The sequence below is a fragment of the Piliocolobus tephrosceles genome, chromosome 10 (assembly GCF_002776525.5).
Source record: "Piliocolobus tephrosceles isolate RC106 chromosome 10, ASM277652v3, whole genome shotgun sequence".
Lineage (NCBI taxonomy): Eukaryota > Metazoa > Chordata > Mammalia > Primates > Cercopithecidae > Piliocolobus > Piliocolobus tephrosceles.
Window position 1 is genome coordinate 53,602,484 of NC_045443.1, and position 19,142 is coordinate 53,621,625.

General features: G+C 43.0%; 1 protein-coding gene across 6 annotated transcripts in view; it reads left to right on the top strand.

Annotated features, from left to right (window-relative positions):
• Nucleotides 1-19,142, top strand: part of RBMS2 (RNA binding motif single stranded interacting protein 2) — a 94,747-nt gene that overhangs the window by 6,333 nt on the left and 69,272 nt on the right. Inside the window, exon 1 of one of the 6 annotated variants that reach the window (XM_023210765.1) lies at nt 16,471-16,587. The exons of 4 other annotated variants lie outside the window; for them this stretch is intronic. In XM_023210765.1, the coding sequence (XP_023066533.1) occupies nt 16,579-16,587 (9 nt within the window). In that variant the 5' untranslated portion in view covers nt 16,471-16,578. Of the gene's footprint in view, nt 1-16,470; nt 16,588-19,142 lie in introns of those variants that run through there. One more of the 6 variants, XM_023210768.1, reaches the window with a different exon arrangement.

The following is a 19,142-nucleotide window of genomic DNA, read 5'->3' on the forward strand; positions in this document are numbered from 1 at the left end:
AAAAAAAAAAAAAAAAAAAAAGAAACCCCATCTCTACTAAAATACAAAAAAATTAGCCGGGCATGGTGGCAGGCACCTGTAATCCCAGCTACTTGGGAGGCTGAGGCAGGAGAATTGCTTAACCTGGGAGGCCGAGGTTGCAGTGAGCCGAGATCGCGCCATTGCACTCCAGCCTGGGCAAAAAGAGCAAAACTCCGTCTGAAAAAATAAATAAATAAATAAATAAATTTTAGTGGTGATGTCTTTCCATTGACCCCTCCTTTCCATTTTTAGCACTACTACTCTAATTTATGCCCTCATTATTGACTACCTTTACTACTGCAATAAACATCCAGCATGATCATCTTGCCTCCTATTTTTCAACTTCCCTATTCCTTGCCCCCAAGTAATTTTATACCTGTTGCCAGCACAATCTTCCTACAATCCAGCGGTCTAGCACTATTTTCTGTATAAAAAACTTCAGGTCGGGAGTGATGGCTTATTCGTGTAATCCCAGCACTTTGGGAGGCCGAGGCGGGTGGATCACCTGAGGTCAGGAGTTTGAGACCATCCTGGACAGCATGGTGAAACCCCATCTCTACTAAATATACAAAAATTAGCCAGGCATGGTGGGAGGCACCAGTAATCGCAGCTACTTGGGAGACTGAGGCAGGAGAATTGCTGGAACCCGGGAGGCCAAGGTTGTAGTGAGCCGAGATTGCGCCATTACACTTCAGCCCAGGGCCCACAACAGCGAGACTCCATCTCAAAAAAAAAACTTTAATGGCCGTATATTACCTGCTGAATAAAGTGTAAATTTCTAGCCCAACACCCACTATCTATCTGGCCTTTCCTTATCTTCCTCATCTCCCCCATCTCCCCCCTGCACCACGCCACCTTGATTCTGTTACATTTGCTCTACTAGCCAGTTACTTTAATGCAGTTTTCTGGATATACCCTTTGGTTGCTGGTTTACATTTCTTATTCCATAGAAGAATATGCAGTATGCAGTATAACAAAAAAATACAGAACAGAAACAGAACAAGGGAAAATATCAATTAGAATAAGAAGTCAGTTGGAATTAAAAGGCAAGTATAGCCAGGCACAGTGGCTCATGCCTGTAATTCCAGCACTTTGGGAGGCCAAAGTGGGAGGATCACTTGAGCCTAGGAGTTCTAGACCGGCCCGGGCAACATGGCAAAACTCTGTCTCTACAAAAGATACAAAACTTAGCTAGGTATGATGATGTGTGCCTGTTGTTCCAGCTGCTCAGGAGCCTGAGGCGGGAGGATCACCTGAGCTGGTGGAGGTCGAGGCTACAGTGAGCCGTGATCATGAGGTTGAGGCTACAGTGAGCTGTGATCATGCCACTGCATTGCAGCCTGGGCAACTGAGTGAGACCGTGTCTCAAAAAAAAAAGAAAAAAAAAAAGTCGAGTGTACAAATCATAAAATTATAATGCTGGAAGATGAGGAGTGAAGCATCGTCTTTGAATTTGTCAGTGTAAAGGTGGTTGATGACTTTGACAAGCAATTTCCAGAGGCATGGGGAGCAAAAGCAAGATTGGAATAGGCTGATGAGTGAAAAAAAGTAAGGAAGTATAGATGATATATACACACTAATCTTTTAAGAACTTTGATTAAGATGTAGAGCAGAACCCAAATAGAAAGTAGGTAAAACATCTGAATCGATGTTTATCCACAGGCTCTATGGAAAGATGCTTAACACCACTAGCCATCAAGGATATATAAAATAAAGCCACGCTGAGATACCACTTCACACCCACTAGGCTGTTTATAATGAAAAAGACAATAATCAGTAATCAAAAAGATAATCAAAAGGACAAATAACTCCTTGGCACCATGATGCCCAGGAGTTTGAGACCAGCCTGGGCAACATGGTGAAACCCCATCTCTACAAAAATACAAAAATTAGCTGGGTGTCATGGTATACACCTGCAGTCCTAGCTATTAATACTTGGGAGACTGAGGCGGGAGGATTGCTTGAGCCCAAGAGGTCAAGGCTGCTGTTCATTGCACCACTGTCTTCATTCTGGGTGACAGAGCAAGACTCTATATCAAAAAAGAAAGAAAGAGACATAATATATGTGGAGTAATTGGAACATTTATACACTTCTGGTGGGAATGTAAAATGGTACAGCTGCTTTGGAAAACATCTTGGCAAGTTCTCAAGAGGTTAAGCAAAGACCCAGGAATTCCACTCCTAGATATATGCCCAAGAGAAATGGAAATATATGTTCACACAAAGACCTGTACATAAATGTTCATAGGAGCATTATTCATAATAGTTCAAAGTGGAAACAACCCAAATGTCCATCAACTGATGAATGGATAAATAAAGTACATGGTGTGCCCATACAATGAAATATTATTCAACAATAATAAGGAATGGGGTACTAGGCTGAGTGTGGTTTCTCATGCCTATAATCCCAGCACTTTGGGAGCCCGTGGCAGGTGGATTACTTGAGCCCAGGAGCTCTAGACCAGCCTGGGCAACATGGCAAAAGCAAAATCCCATCACTACAAAAAGTACAAAAATTAGCCAGGCATGCTGGTGTGCAACACACCTGTAGCCCCAGCTACTCAGAAGGCTGAGGTGGGAGGATTGCTTGAGGCTGGGAGGTGGAGGCTGCAGTGGATCACACCACTGTACTCCAGCTTGTGCAACAGAGCAAGACTCTGTCTCAAAAAAACAAAAACAGGGCCGGGCGCGGTGGCTCAAGCCTGTAATCCCAGCACTTTGGGAGGCCTAGACGGGCGGATCACGAGGTCAGGAGATCGAGACCATCCTGGCGAACACGGTGAAACCCCGTCTCTACCAAAAAAAATACAAAAAACTAGCCGGGCGAGGTGGCGGGCGCCTGTAGTCCCAGCTACTCGGGAGGCTGAGGCAGGAGAATGGCGTAAAGCCGGGAGGCGGAGCTTGCAGTGAGCTGAGATCCGGCCACTGCACTCCAGCCTGGGCGACAGAGCGAGACTCCGTCTCAAAAAAAATAAACAAAAAAACCCAAAAACAAACAAACAAAAAAAAACACAACAATAAAAAACAAAAATCCCTAGGGGGAAAAAAAGGAATGGAATACTGATACATGCTAAATGTGGATGAACCTTAAAAACATTATGCTCATAAAAGAAGCCAGTCATAAGAGACTACATGTTGTATGATTCCATTTATGGGGAATGCCCAGAATACAGAAATCTATAGAGACAGAAAGTCGATTAGTGGTTGCCTAGGGCTTAGTGGGGAAATAGGGAGTGACTGGTAATGGGTATTGTGTTTCTTTTTGGGGTAATGAAATGTTTTAAAATTCTGGTTATGGTTGCACAACTCTGTGATCTAAGTACCATTGAATTTATGCTTTATTTATTTAGAGACAGGGTCTCACTCTGTTGCCCAGGCTGGAGTGCAGGGGCACAATCATAGCTTACTAAAGCCTCAAACTCCTGAGCTCAAGGGATCCTCCTGCCACAGCCTCCCAAGTACCTGGGATTACAGTGCCACATGCCCAGCTAATAAAAAAATTTTTTTATAGAGACGGGCTTTTGCTATGTTGCCCAGGCTTGTCTCAAACTGATGGGCTCAAGTGATCCTCCTGCCTTGGCCTCCCAAAGTGCTGGGATTACAGGCGTGAGTCACTGTGCCTAGTCCTGAATTTATACTTAAATGGACGACATGTATGGTATGTGAATTATAACTCAGTAGAGTTGTTATTTTTAAAAAAGATAGGGAGCAGAGAAATGAGATAAAAGCTGGATGAGGATAGCGGTGCTGTCAAGAGAGAATTTTCTTTTTCCTTTTTTTTTTTTTTTTTTGAGACAGGGTCAGGCTCTGTTGCCCAGGCTGGAGCACAGTGGTACAATCATGGTTCACTGTAGCCTCAACCTCCTGGGCTCGACTGATTCTCCTACCTTGGTCTCCCGAGTAGCTGGGATTACCGGCTCACGCCATCACACTTGGCTAATTTTTAAATTTTTTGTACAGATGGGGTCCCACTATATTGCCCTGGCTGGTCTCAAACTCCTGGGCTCAAGTTATTCTCCCATCTCAGCCTCCTAAAGTGCTGGGATTTCAAGCATGAGATACTGCACCTGGCTGAGATAATTTTCTTAAAGATGGGAGATGTAGGAGCCAAATATAAAGAGAATTGTGACCAATTACTTGGTACTTATTTTCAAAATATGCATATTAACATCCCACCAACTCTGATCTTTTTGTTTTTCTTGTGCCTTATGCATTCAGCCTCTGATCGTTTTTGTTGTTGTTGCTTAATTCTGGAATTGCCTTTTGTTTCATTTGTTTACTTCACTCATATTACTTAAATTTATTGAACTGCTGCAGCATGCTAGGCCCTGGGGGTAAGGCATGACAGTGGCCCTTTAAGAACTCACAGTCAAAACTCTCTTTAAAAATCCTACCCATCCCTTTAAGTTCAGTTGAAATATTACCTCTTATATAAAGCTTCTGCTAATCCCTCCATTTCCCAGCCCCAGAGGGGACTGTTTTTCCCAAAGGGGACTTTTTTCTGAAACTCCATCATGTTTTATACTTCTTAAATCGTGTTTATATGATTTTGCATTGTACTGGAATCATTTAGATAATTCTCTTATCTTCATTGCTAGAGTGTAAGCTCTTTAAGGGTAGAGACAGTGTTATTCAGTTTATTATCTCCCCAAATACCTAATGTAGCATCTTAGGCCTAACTAGTAGATACTCAAAAAATATATCCTAATAAATGTGATTAAGCTATCACATTTAGTGCCTATGGTAGGCACGAAATCAAGCTTAAGCAAAGGAAGGAAGCATTGTGTTCTATACAAACCCTGAAATATGGAGTTAGATAGATCTGAATTTATTTTTTAAGTAATTATTTATTGATTGATCTGAATTTAAATGTGGCTTTGTCACGTATTAGCTGTGTGACCAGTGCCAGGTCTTAGGTCTTAGGCTTTCTGACCTTGAATTTTTCATCTTAAAGTACTGATATATTGGCTGGGCACAGTGGCTCATGCCTGTAATCCCAGCACTTTGGGAGGTGGAGGCGGGCAGATCACGAGGTCAGGAGTTCAAGACCGGCCTGGCCAACATAATGAAACCCTGTCTGTACTAAAAATACAAAAAAATTAGCCAGGCATGGTGGTGGGTGCCTGTAACCCCAGCTACTTGGGAGGCTGAGGCAAGGAGAATCGCTTGAACCTGGGAGGCGGAGGTTGCAGTGAGCCAAGATCCGCCACTGCACTCCAGCCCAGGTGACAATGTGAGACTCCATCTCAAAAAAAAAAAAAAAAAAAAAGTGCTGATATATTTTATCGAATTGTTTTGAGGATTGGTAATGTTTATAATCACATATCAGCCTGTATATTGGCTGTTATTTCTTTTATTTTAAGAAAACATTGTGGGTCGGATGTGGTGGCTCACACCTGTAATCCCAGCACTTTGGGAGGCTGAGGTGGGCAGATCACCTGAGGTCAGGAGTTCGAGACCAGCCTGGCCAACCTGGTGAAACCTTGTCTCTATTAAAAAAATATAAAATTAGCTGGGCATGATGTTGCATGCTTGTAATCCCAGCTAACTGGGAGGCTGAGCCAGGAGAATCACTTGAACCCAGGAGGTAGAGGTTGCAGCGAGCCAAGATCATGCCATCGTACTCCAGCCTGGGCTACAAGAGTGAAACTCTGTCTAAAAATTGTGAACCTATGGAGTATAAAAGAGAAAAAAACATTGGTCAGGCGCGGTGGTTCATGCCTGTAATTCCAGCACTTTGGGAGGCTGAGGTGGGCAGATCACCGGAGGTCAGGAGTTTGAAACCAGCCTGACCAACATGGTGAAACCCTATCTCTACTAAAAATACAAAATTAGCCAGGCATGGTGGCACATGCCTGTAATCCTAGATACTAGAGAGGTTGAGGCAGGAGAATCGCTTGAACCCTGGAGGTGGAGGTTGCAGTAAACAAAGATTGTGCCATTGCACTCCAGCCTGAGCAACAAGAGCAAAACTCTGTCTCAAAAAAAAAAAAAAGAAAAAGAAAAAAATTAAATTAAAGCACCTTTTCTTCTTCTTCTAGCCACTGTTTCATTTCTCTTCTTTCCTTAACAGTAAAACATCTTGAAAGAGCTATCTATTCAAGAATCATATATACTTGCTGTCTCCAATTTATTTCCTTTCATTCTTTTTTCTTTTATTATCTTGAATATATTGTCTGATAATACAGAAGTTTACATGTAGTTATAAAGTGTAATAATAGGAGAACACCTGTAAGAGGTACTCTCAAGTACTAGACTAGATTCATTGCCTATAAATTACGTACACATGAATTTCTCCATCTCATCCTCTGCACCTCTTCTAGAGGTAACCACTGTCCTAAATTCTGTATTTATCATTATCTTGCTTTTTATTTTATTATTTTTTTGAGACTAGGCCTCACTTTGTCACTTGGGCTGGAGTGCAGTGGCTCAATCATGGCTCGCTCACTGCAGCCTCGACCTCCCTGGCTCAAGCAATCCTCCCACCTCAGCTTCCTGAGTAGCTAGGAATACAGATGTGCATCACCATGCCCAGCTAATTTTTAAATTTTTTGTGGAGATAGGGTCTCGCTATGTTGCCCAGGCTGGTCTCGAGCTCCTGACCTGAAGTGATCCTCCTGCCTTGGCCTCCCAAAGTGCTGGGATTATAGTTGTGAGCCATGGCACCCAGCCCTGTTACTTTTTTTTTTTTTTTTGAGACGGGGTCTTACTCTGTCACCCAGGCTGGAGTGCAGTGGCATGATCTCAACTCACTGCATCTTCCACCTCCCAGCTTCAGGCGATTCTCGTGTCTCAGCCTTCTGAGTAGCTGGGACTACGGGCGCATGCCACCACAACTGACTTATACTTGTGTTTTCAGTAGAGACAGGGTTTCACCATGTTGGCCAGGTTGGTCTTGAACTCCTGACTTCAAGTGATTTGGCCACCTTGGCCTCCCAAAGTGCTGGGATTACAGGTATGAGCCACTGCGCCCGGCAGCCCTGTTACTTTTTGAAAACATAGTTTTAGTTTTCTGTGGAGGAAAGTTAAGCCAGTTTACTTCTATACTCCCATTTTGGACTGAAAGTCTTCCCCAAAAAACATAGTTTTAAAATCATATTTAATTTACCTGTTTGCATTGTTGTAAGTACTTTATATAACTATCTGTAATTATATCTATATAATATATAATTATATAACTATTTTTTTCTTATTTAATCCTTACAACTTCATTATTATTATTGCCATCTTATAGATGAGGAAAAGTGAGTTACAGAGAGTTTGAAAATCATACTGCTAGTGAATGGCCCAACTGGGATTTGAACCCAGGTAATCTAGTTCCAAATCTGTGCTTGTAACCACTGCTATAGTCTCTTATTGCAGAACATAGTCTTCTGTTTGTTTTGTTTTTGTTTTTTTACTTTCAATGTTGTGTTTTCATGATTCATTCATGGTGCATGTAGATGTGTTTTATTTGTTGTTCCATGCTTTATAATATTTCATTTGTGAATATACTCTAATTTATCCATTCTCCTACCAATGGACTTTTAGATTGTTTCTAGATTTTGTTTGTTCGTTTATGCTATTTTTGAAATTGCTGTTCTGAACATTCTTCTGTATGTAGTGTCCTTGTGCAAGAGTTTCTCTTGGGTTTCTACCTAAGAGTGGGATTGCTGAGCCATCAGGTATGTGAATATTCCACTTTGGGAGATAATGCTAAATTGATTTCCAAAGTATTGTGCCAAGTCTGTTCTCATCAACAATGTATAAAATTTGTCATAGATTTACATCCTTTCCATTTTTTGATAATGTCAGACTTCTCTCATTCCCTCTTAAACCCAAACTAATTAGGCTTTTATTCCTACCACTCCACCAAAACTGCTCTTTTGAAAGTCTGCAACGACTCATGTTATTACGTAAATGTTTGTTTGTTTATTATTTTTATGACGGAGTCTCGCTCTGTCGCCCAGGCTGGAGTGTAGTGGCACGATCTCGGCCCACTGTAACCTCCGCCTCCCAGGTTCATGTCATTCTCCTGCCTCAGCCTCCCAAGTAGCTGGGACTACAGGTGCCCGCCACCACGCATGGCTAATTTTTTTTGTATTTTTAGTAGAGATGGGTTTTCACCATGTTAGCCAGGATGGTCTCGATCTCCTGACCTTGTGATCTGCCTGCCTCAGCCTCCTAAAGCGCTGGGATTACAGGCATGAGCCACCGCGCCCGGCCCCAGAAAATGCTTATTTCTTAACTTGCATCTTAACCTATCGATAACACTTGACACAATTTATCACTCTATTCCTTGAGAAACTTTCTTCATTTGACTTACAGAATACCACACTCTCCTGGTTTTCTTCTCATTTCTATGGCCTCTCTTTTTCTGGCTCCTTTCCTGGTTTCTCCTCATTTTCCTGACCTCTAAACCTTGGAGTACCCTAGAACTCAGTCCTTGACCTCTTTTCTGTCTATATTTCTCTCTTCATAGTTTTATCCAGTTCTTGGACAGGTGCAGTAGCTCATGCCTATAACCTCAGTTCTTTGGGAGGCTGAGGTGGGCAGATTGCTTGAGCTCAGGAGTTTGAGACCAGCTGGGGCAACATGGTGAAACCCTGTCTCTACCAAAAATACAAAAATTAGCCAGGCGTGGTGGTGCATGCCTGTGGTCCCAGTTACTCGGGAGGCTGAGGTGGAAGGATCACTTGAACCCAGGAGGTAGAGGTTGCTGTGAGCTGAGATTGTGCCACTGCACTCCAGCCTAGGTGACAGAGTGAGACTCCATCTCAAAAAAAAAAAAAAAAAAAAAAAATATATATATATACATATATCTCCAGTCTCATAGCTTTGAATAGCATCCATATGATGGAACTCTCAACTTGGACTGCCCTCCTGTATTTTAGATTCATATATTTAACATCACACCTGACCGTTCCATTTAGACATTAATTAGACATTTCAAACTTAACAGAGCTCCTGCTTGTTCTTTTCCTCCCTGCCCTGCCAAAACTGTTCTCCATCTCAGTAAATGGCAACTTCATTCTTCCATATGCTAAGACCAGAAACCTTAATATTATCCTTGACCTTCTTTTTCTCCCATAACTCCATATCTAATGGTATACTACTAGTATCCACTTCATTGAGCTGTTAGTAATTAATGCCTGGCACATAGTAAATGATCATTAAGGTTAACGATTGGCTGGGTGCAGTGGCTCACACCTGTAATCCTAGCACTTTGGGAGGCCGAGGCAGGTGGGTGGATCACCTGAGGTCAGAAGTTTGAGGCCATCCTGGCCAACATGGCGAAACCGTGTCTCTACTAAAAATACAAAAATTAGCTGGGCGTGGTGGCGCACACCATAATCCCAGTTATTCGGGAGGCTGAAGCAGGAGAATCACCTGAACCTGGGAGGTGGAGGTTGTAATGAGCTGAGATCGCACCATTGCACTCCAGCCTGGGCAACAAGAGTGAAACTCCGTCTCCAAAAAAAAAAAAAAAAAAAATCCCAGCACTCTGGGAGGCCAAGGCAGGCAGAATACCTGAGGTCAGGAGTTCTGCCCAGATAATTTTTGTATTTTTTGTAGAGATGGGGTTTCACCATGTTGCCCAGGCTGGTCTTGAACTCCTGGGCTCAAATAATCCCCCCACCTCAGCCTCTCAAAGTGCTGGAATTACAAGTGTGAGCCACCATGCCTGGCCTGAGCTTCTTGAAAGAGTAGTCTGTATAGAGTCTCTGTTTCCTTACCTCCCACTCTTTTTCTTAGTAAGATCCTTCCTTCCTTCCTTCCTTCCTTCCTTCCTTCCTTCCTTCCTTCCTTCCTTCCTTCCTTCCTTCCCTTTCTTTTCTCTCTTTTTTCTCCTCTCCTTCTTTCTTGTTTTTTTGTTTGTTTGAGATGGAGTATCGCTTTGTCTCCCGGGCTGGAATGCAGTGGCATGATCTTGGCTTACTGCAACCTCCACCTGGCAGGTTCAAGCAATTCTCCTGCTTCAGCCTTCCGAGTAGCTGGGACTACACGTGTGCACCACCATGCCTGGCTAATTTTTTGTATTTTTAGTAGAGACAGGGTTTCAGCATGCTGGCCAGGCTGGTCTCGAACTCCTGACCTCGTGATCTGCCACCACCCCCCGCCGCCCTCGGCCTCCCAAAGTGCTGGGATTACAGGTGTGAGCCACTGCACCTGGCCTATTTTTATGTTTAATTGTGACAAGTATACATAACATAAAATGTACCATCTTGAACTTTTTTTTTTTCTGAGACAGTTTCACTCTTGTTGCCCAGGCTGGAGTGCAATGGCACGATCTCAGCTCACCGCAAACTCCGCCCCCTGGGTTCAAGCGATTCTCCTGCCTCAGCCTCCCAAGTAGCTGGGATTATAGTTATGCACCACCACACCCGGCTAATTTTGTATTTTTTTAGTAGAGACAGGGTTTCTCCATGTCGGTCAGGCTAGTCCTGAACTCCCGACCTCAGGTAATCCACCCACCTCAGCCTCCCAAAGTGCTGGGATTACAGGCATAAGCCACTGCGCCGGCCTTTTTTTTTTTTTTTTTTTTTTTTGAGACAGAGTCTTGCTCTGTTGTCCAGGCTGGTGGGCAGTGGCATGATCTTGGCTCACTGCAACCTCCACCTCCCAGGTTCAAGTGATTCTCCTGCCTCAGCCTCCAAAGTAGCTGGGATTACGGGCACCTGCCATCACGCCTGGCTAATGTTTGTATTTTTAGTAAAGACGAGGTTTCACCATGTTAGTCAGGCTGGCCTTGAACTCCTGACCTCAAGCAATCCAATCGACTCAGCCTCCCAAAGTGCTGGGATTACAGGTGTGAGGCAGCCACCACGTCTGGCTCATCTTGAACATTTTAGTGTACAGTTCAGTAGCATTAAGTGCATTTACATTGTGCGCAACCCGTCTCCAGAATTCTTTTCATCTTACAGAACTGAAACTCTATACCCATTAAACAACTGCACATTCTCCTCTCCCTCCAGCCTCTGGCAATCACTGTTCTACTTTCTGTCTCGATGAATTTGACTACCCTAGGTCCCTTATGTAAGTGGAATTATACAATATTTTGATGACTGGCTTATTTAACTTGGTATAATGCCCTCGTGGTTCATCTATGTTGTAGCATGTGTCAGTGTTTCCTTGCCTTTCACCCTGAATAATGTTTCATTGTATGTTCAGCATATAGCACATATTTGTTTATTCATTTGCCTATTGATGGATACTTGGGTTGCTTCTACCTTTTGGCTGTTGTGAATAATGTCGCTATGAACTTGAGTGTACAAATTCACTCAAGTGTCCCTTTGAGACACTGCTTTCAATTCTTTTGGGTATATACCCAGAAGTAGAATTGCTACATCATATGGTAAGTCTATTTTTAACTTTTTCAGGAACCACTGTCCTGTTTTCAGTGCTGCACAGGGTTCCAATTTCTCTGCATCCTTACCAACACTTGTTGTTTTCTGCTTTTTTTTTTTTTTTGACAAGTAGCCATCCCGATGGGTGTGAGGTGGTATCCCATGGTTTTGATTTCTGTTTCTCTAATGATTAGTGATGTTGAACATCTTTTCGTATGCTTATTGGTCATTTGTAAATCTTCTTTGGAGATAAGTCTATTCAAGTCCTTTGCTTATTTTATTTTATTATTTTATTTATTTACTTATTTGAGATGGAGTTTTGCTCTTTTTGCCCAGGCTGGAGTACAATGGCATGATCTCGGCTCATTGCAACCTCCACCTCCCGGGTTCAAGTGACTCTTCTGCCTCAGCCTCCTGAGTAGCTGGGATTACAGACGTGCACCACCACGCCCAGCTAATTTTTGTATTTTTAGTAGAGATGGGGTTTTGCTATGTTGGCCAGGCTGATCTCAAACTCCTGGCCTCATGTGATCCACCCACTTCAGCCTCCCAAAGTGCCTGGAATTACAGGCATGAGCCACCACACCCAGCCCATCTTTGGGATTTTGATAGGGATTACATTGAATCTGCAGATTACAGGCATAAGCCACCACACCCAGCCCATTTTGGGGAATTTGATAGGGATTACGTTGAATCTGCAGATTGCTTTGCATAGTACTGATATCTTTTTTTTTTTTTTTTTGAGACGGAGTCTGGCTCTGTCGCCCAGACTGGAGTGCAGTAGCGCGATCTCGGCTCGCTGCAACCTCCGCCTCCTGGGTTCAAGCAATTCTCTGCCTCAGCCTCCTCAGTAGGTGGGATTACAGGTGCCTTCCACCAAGCCCGGCTAATTTTTGTATTTTTAGTAGAGACGGGGTTTCACCATCTTGGCCAGGCTGGTCTTGAACTCCTGACCTCGTGACCCACCTGCCTAGGCCTCCCAAAGTGCTGGGATTACAGGCGTGAGCCACCGTGCCCGGCCCTGATATCTTAACAATGTTAATGCTTCCAATCCATGAGCATGGAGTGTCTTTCCATATATTTGTGTCTTCTGCAGTTTATTTTAGTAATGTTTTTAGCTGTCGCTGTACAAGTCTTTTGCCTCCTTGGTTACCCTTATTCTTAAGCGTATTATTATTTTTGGTGCTATTAGAAATGGAACAGTTTTCTTAATTTCCTTTTCAAATCATTCGTTGTTAATTATATAAAATTCAGAAATTCTTTTTTTTTTTTTTTTTGAGACAGAGTCTTGCTCTGTTGCCCAGACTGGAATGCAGTGGTGCAATCTCAGCTCACTGCAACCTCCGCCTCCTGGATTCAAGCAATTCTCCTGCCTCAGCCTCGCAAATAGCTGGGATTACAGGTGCATGCCACCATACCCAGCTAACTTTTTGTATTTTTAGTAGAGATGAGGTTTCACCATGTTGGCCAGGCTGGTCTGGAACTCCTGAACTGAAGTGATTTGCCCTCCTCAGCCTTTCAAAGTACTAAGATTACAGGCATGAGCCACTGCGCCTAGCCAGAATTCAGCAATTCTATAAGTCTACTTTTGTGTATTGATTCAGCAAATCAGATATTGCCTTTCTGTTATAGAGGGTAAAGATTCATTTATTTTAAACCCCATGCCCTTATGTTCCAGCCTCCCCTTTCTTCCCAACTTCCGTGTATAAGTTGTGTCAGATTTTTTTTTTTTTTTTTTTTTTTTGAGACAGAGTCTCGCTCTGTCGCCCAGGCTGGAGTGCAGTGGCCGGATCTCAGCTCACTGCAAGCTCTGCCTCCTGGGTTCACGCCATTCTCCTGCCTCAGCCTCCCAAGTGGCTGGGACTACAGGCGCCCGCCACCTCGCCTGGCTAGTGTTTTGTATTTTTAGTAGAGACGGGGTTTCACCGTGTACGCCAGGATGGTCTCGATCTCCTGACCTCGTGATCCACCCGTCTCGGCCTCCCAAAGTGCTGGGATTACAGGCTTGAGCCACCGCGCCTGGCCTGTGTCATGATTTTTAGTTAAATCAGTATTCAGTATTTATATTATGATTTTATAAGTATTATTTCTAGCTAAGCTGTATAATATGCTACGATAATAGTTCCTTTGTTCAATTTTTGTTTTCCCTGGAGTGAATAATTACCTTGTTTCTTAGTTTTATTTTATATAATAGACAGCATTTTTACATACCAGTTACTGTTCTTTTATTTTTTTTGAGATGGAGTTTCGCTCTTGTTGCCCAGACTGGGGTGCAAAGGCGTCATCTCGGCTCACTGCAACCTCTGCCTCCCAGGTTCAAGCGATTCTCTTCCCTCAGCCTCCTGAGCATACCAGTTACTGTTCTGAGCCCTTTATAAAATTTAACTCACATAAACCTAAAAACTGAGAGGCTGGATGTTTCATTACATTCCAGCGTCACTGGCCTTCTCTTCCCTCCAAAGTCCCACCGTATAGCTTTTAACTGTGTTGTTCCCTCTTTCTGGAACGATCTCTTTCATTCTCCGAATGACTAGTTTCTTCTCATCCTTGAAGTCTTTTGTACTTGAATGTCATCTTTCTGACTAGTCTAATGAAAATAGGCCACAGCCTTCTTTTTTTTTTTTTTTTTTGGTAGCCCATTTATCACATAGTTAATTATTAAATTATTTTATGATTATTTGATTAATGTCTCTCTCCCCACTACATACCCCTGAAAATTTCATTAGGGCCCAAACCGTGTCTGGTTTAGCTAAGCATCTTGTCCTTGGTACCTGATGCAGTGCCTAGTACTCTAACGTGATGAATAGATGTCAGCTCCTTTTATGTTTCAGGCACCATGATAAGAGTTTTACATGTATGTATGAGTGTATTTATGTATTTATTTGTATTTACATATATTTAGTTATTTATTTATTGCAGAAGGGGATCTCACTTTCTCTCCCAGGCTGGAGTGGAGTGGTGTGATCATAACTCACTGCAACCTCAAACACCTGAGCTCAGGTGATCCTCCTGCCTTAGCCTTCCATGTAGCCGGGACTGCAGGTGTACACTAACACACCCAGCTGATTTTTTAAAAATTGTTTTTTTAGAGACAAAGTCTCACTATGTTGCCCAGACTGATCTCAAACTCCTGACTTCAAGTGATCCTCCCACCTCAGTCTTCAGAGTAGCTGGGATTATAGGCAAGAATAACCACACCTGGCTGCCTGCATTTATCTTAATCCCCACAACAGTCCTATTTCATAGGTGTTGCTAACTATCCCCATTTTATAGGTAAGGTCAAGCAACTTATCCAAAGTCACACAGCTAGTACAAGACAATGGTAGAGTTAAACCTAAATCTTGGTTGTGCTCGGTGGCTCATGCCTGTAATCCCAGCACTCTGGGAGGTCAAGGCAGGAGGATCACTTGAACCCAGATGTCAAGACCAGACTAGGTAACAGGCCAAGACTAAGTCTCTACAAAAATTTCAAATAGTATCCAGGTGTGGTAGCATGCGCCTGTAGTCGAGGCTACTCAGGAGGCTGAGGTAGGAAGTTTGCTTGAGCCCAGGAATTCGGGGCTACAGCGAACCATGATTGTGCCACTACACTCCAGCCTGGGCAGTAGAGTGAGACCTTGACTCAAAAAAGAAAAACCACACACCCCAAAAACCCCTAAGTCTCTGTGACTTTTGAGCCAGTGTTTTAACCATTTTCTGTTGATTAATGGGATTTATAGTCAAGAAAAATACTTTTTAAAAAATTGAGTAAACATTGATTCCTTGCCTATTCAGTTGCTGAATGAACAGTGAAAAATTAAGTAGTTATATAAAGAGTGAATCTGATTTTTCCTCATTTTGTAAAATAAAGACATTAATTAGGAATGGAATTGATTACTTTAACTCAAATTGAATTACTATTAAATTATTATTTTACAAATAATAGGATTTGCAAACTGATAGGGCTGTACTCTAACCTTTACCCCATTATTTCAGTTACCAAAAATAACATTTGCATAGCTCTTAAAGATTGTTGGGGTTTGAGGGTTTCAATCTGAAGCATTCCTCTTACTTCAATCCAGTTGAGAAATACGAAAAAAGTTTGACAGATGGAAATAAAGTAACACTCATTACAAATAAAACTAATATTCAAGAAGATAGCTTGTATTTGTGGGCTAGTAGATGTTCTAATACTGAATCCAGAATTAGACAGATTTATCCACCTAAATACAAGCAGTGCTTGAAAACCAGACAAAAACCTATGGACTTCCTCATGTGGGCACTTACCCCTATAAAATTTGACCAGTTCAGAGTAGCAAAGCTGAGTGTGTACTCCCTGCAGCCAGCTGGATCTCAAAATAGGAAGGAAGGAGCTGTGTTTTTCTTCTAGTCACTAAGAAGGGAGGGGTGATATGCTAAACACTTGGCTGTCTACATTGAAAGAAACATCTGGAGTAGGGAATAAGTGTTTTTCCCTGCTAAGATGATAACAACCCAGAGAGAAGCAAGAGTCAAAAAATAAAATAAACATACAAAATTTTAGAAGATGATACAAGATTCTCTTGATTGGGTTCCATTTTCACTTATCAGATCAATGCTTAAATCTAGTAACTTTATTTTATTTTTTTTTTTGAGATAGAGTCTCGCACTGTTGCCTGGGCTAGAGTGCCGTGGCACAATCTCAGCTCACTGCAACTTCTGCCTCCCAGGTTCAAGCGATTCTCCTGCCTCAGCCTCCCTAGTAGCTGGGATTACAGGCATCCGCCACCACGCCCAGGTACTTTTTTGTATTTTTAGTAGAGGCAGGGTTTCAACATGTTGGCCAGGCTGGTCTCGAACTCCTGACCTTGTGATTTGCCCACCTCAGCCTCCCAAAGTGCTGGGATTACAGGTGTAAGCCACTGTGCCTGGCCTAGTAGATTTTGTTTTTTGAGACAGGGTCTCATTCTGTCATCTTGGCTGGAGTACAGTAGCATGATCACCACTCACTGCAACCTCAACCTCTGTGGACTCAGGTGATCCTCACACCTCAGCATCTAGAGTAGCTGGGACTACTTATGGGCACATGCCACCATGCCCGGCTAATTTTTGAATTTTTCTTTCTTTTTTTTTTTTTTGTAGAGACAAAGTTTCGCCATGTTGCCCAGACTGGTGTCGAACTCATGGGCTCAAGGGATCTTCCCACCTTGGCCTCCCAAAGTTCTGTGATTACAGGCATGAGCCACCGCACCTGACTCTAGTAGACTTTTTGATGATTGAGGTAAAATGATAAACTAAATCCCTTTACCTGTTTTTTGGTGTCATTTTAGACTACTGATTTGAACACATTTAAACTATGGGTTTAAAAAAAAAATTGGGACATATAGTTAATGAAAATCATTGACCGTCCCTGTGTTTCTTTCTCTCTCTTTTTTTTTTTTTTTCCTGTTTTTCTTGTTTTTTTTATTCGGGGTTTCACTCTGTTGCCTAGGCTGGAATGCAGTGGCCCGATCTTGGCTTACTGCAGCCTCAACCTCCCTGGCTCAAGTGATCCTCGCAGGGCAGCCTCCTGAGTAGCTAGGACTACAGGTGCACACCACTATGTCAGGCTAATTTTTAAACTTTTTCGTAGAGGCAGGGTCTCCCTGTGTTGCCCAGGATGGTCTCAAACTCCTGGGCTCAAGCAATCCTCCCATCTCCATCTCTCAAAGTATTAGGATTATAACCGTCAGCCACCATACCTGGCCTCTTTATTTATTTTTTAACCATCCCATATTTCATTTCTTTTTATTGTTTTTATTTATTTATTTATTTATTGAGATGAAGTCTCACTGTGTCACCCAGGATGGAGTGCAATGGTACAATCTTAACTTACTGCAACCTCCGTCTCCTGGGTTCAAGCAATTCTCCTGTCTCAGCCTCCAAATTTCTTTTTTTAAAAATTTTATACACAGACAGTATCTCACTGTGTTTCCCAAGCTGGTCTCAAACTCCTGGCCTCAGTGATTCTCCTGCCTTGGTTTCTCTGTGTTGGGATTACAGGCATGAGCCACCACACCCAGCCCCATACTTCATTTCAAAGTGTCCATGAAGGCCAGGCACAGTGACTCACGCCTGTAATCTCAACACTTTGGGAGGCCGAGGCAGGTGGATCACCTGAGATCAGGAGTTCAAGACCAGCCTGGCCAACATGCCTGGTGCATGCCACCACACCTGGCTAATTTTTGTATTTTTAGTAGAGACAGGGTTTCACCATGTTGGCTAGACTGGTCTTGAGCTCCTGACCTTGGGTGATCCGCCCACCTCAGCCTCCCAAAGTGCTGGGATTATAGGCGTGAGCCACCATACCCGGCCATAGAGTCACCTTTTAAAACCAGCTATAGGCCAGGTGTGGTGGCTCATGCCTGTAATCCCAGCACTTTGGGAGGCCAAGGCTAGTGGATCACAAGGTCAAGAGTTCGAGACCAGCCTGACCAACATGGTGAAACCCCATCTCTACTAAAAATACAAAAATTAGCCAGGTGTGGTGTTGAACGCCTATAATCCCAGCTACTCAAGAGGCTGAGGCAGGAGAATCGCTTGAACGCGGGAGGTGGAGCTTGCAGTGAGCCGAGATCACACCACTGTACTCCAGCCTGGGCAACAGAGTGGGACTTCGTCTCAAAAAAAAAATCCATCTATGCTGGACAGTTATGTGGCATGTATTCTCTGCCTCAGACTCTGTTTTAGAGATGCCTTTCTTGTTTTACATTGCTGTTTTTAGGAAGAGGAGTTGCAGGAAATATTTGTTTATTTCTCTTACATGATTTGAGCTTCAATAAAATATATTTATTTTGTGACTGACTTTTCTACCTGGAAATGAAGTAGAGTGATGCCACCTAGGCTGAATTCTGTGCCAGTTCATGGTAACTTCTGGTAACCTAACGTCTCAAGATAGTTTTCAGTAGTTGGAATGTCTTCTTCTGTCTACCCATCCTCATCACATTTTGTTGTTGTTGTTGAGACAGGGTCTTGCTCTGTTGCCCAGGCTGTAGCACAGTAGTGCAATCATGGCTTAATGCATCCTCAGCCTCTCAAGTTCGACGATCTTCCCACCTGAGGGAACTGCCCAAGTGGGAACTGCCCATTTGAGGAACTGCCCAAATTGGGCAGTGCCCATTTGAGGAACTGCCCAACTGTCCTCCAAAGCAGCTACATCGTTTTGCAAATGCCATAAGTGGTACATGAGGTTTCCAATTTCTTTACACCCTTCAGAACTTGTTATCTGTCTTTTTTATTATAGCCATTCTATAGGTATGAAGTGATAGCTTGCTGTGATTTTGATTTGCATTTCCTTGATGACTCTCCATTAAAAGTTTATTATTCTGGGCTGGGTGCGGTGGCTCACATCTGTAATCCTACCACTCCTGAGTAGCTGGGACTACAGGCACATGCCACCATGCCCAGCTAATTTTTAATTTTCTTTTTTTGGTAGAGACGGGATTTTGCCATGTTGCCCAAGCTGGTCTTGAACTCCTGGGCTCAAGCAATCCACCTGCCTCAGACTACCAAAGTGTTGAGATTATAGGCCTGAGGCACCACACCTGGCCCTCATCACATTTTTTTTTTGACTATATATTTTAATTTCAATAGTTTTGGGGGTACAGGTGGGTTTTGGTTACATGGATAAGTTCTTTAGTGGTGGTTTCTGAGATTTTAGTGCACCTGTCACCTGAGCAGTTTACAGTGTACCCAATATGTAGTCTTTTATCCTTCACCCCCTTCCAGCCTTCCCTCCCAGTCCCCAAATTCTACATTATGTTACTCTTGTGCCTTTGCATCCTCATAGCTTAGCTC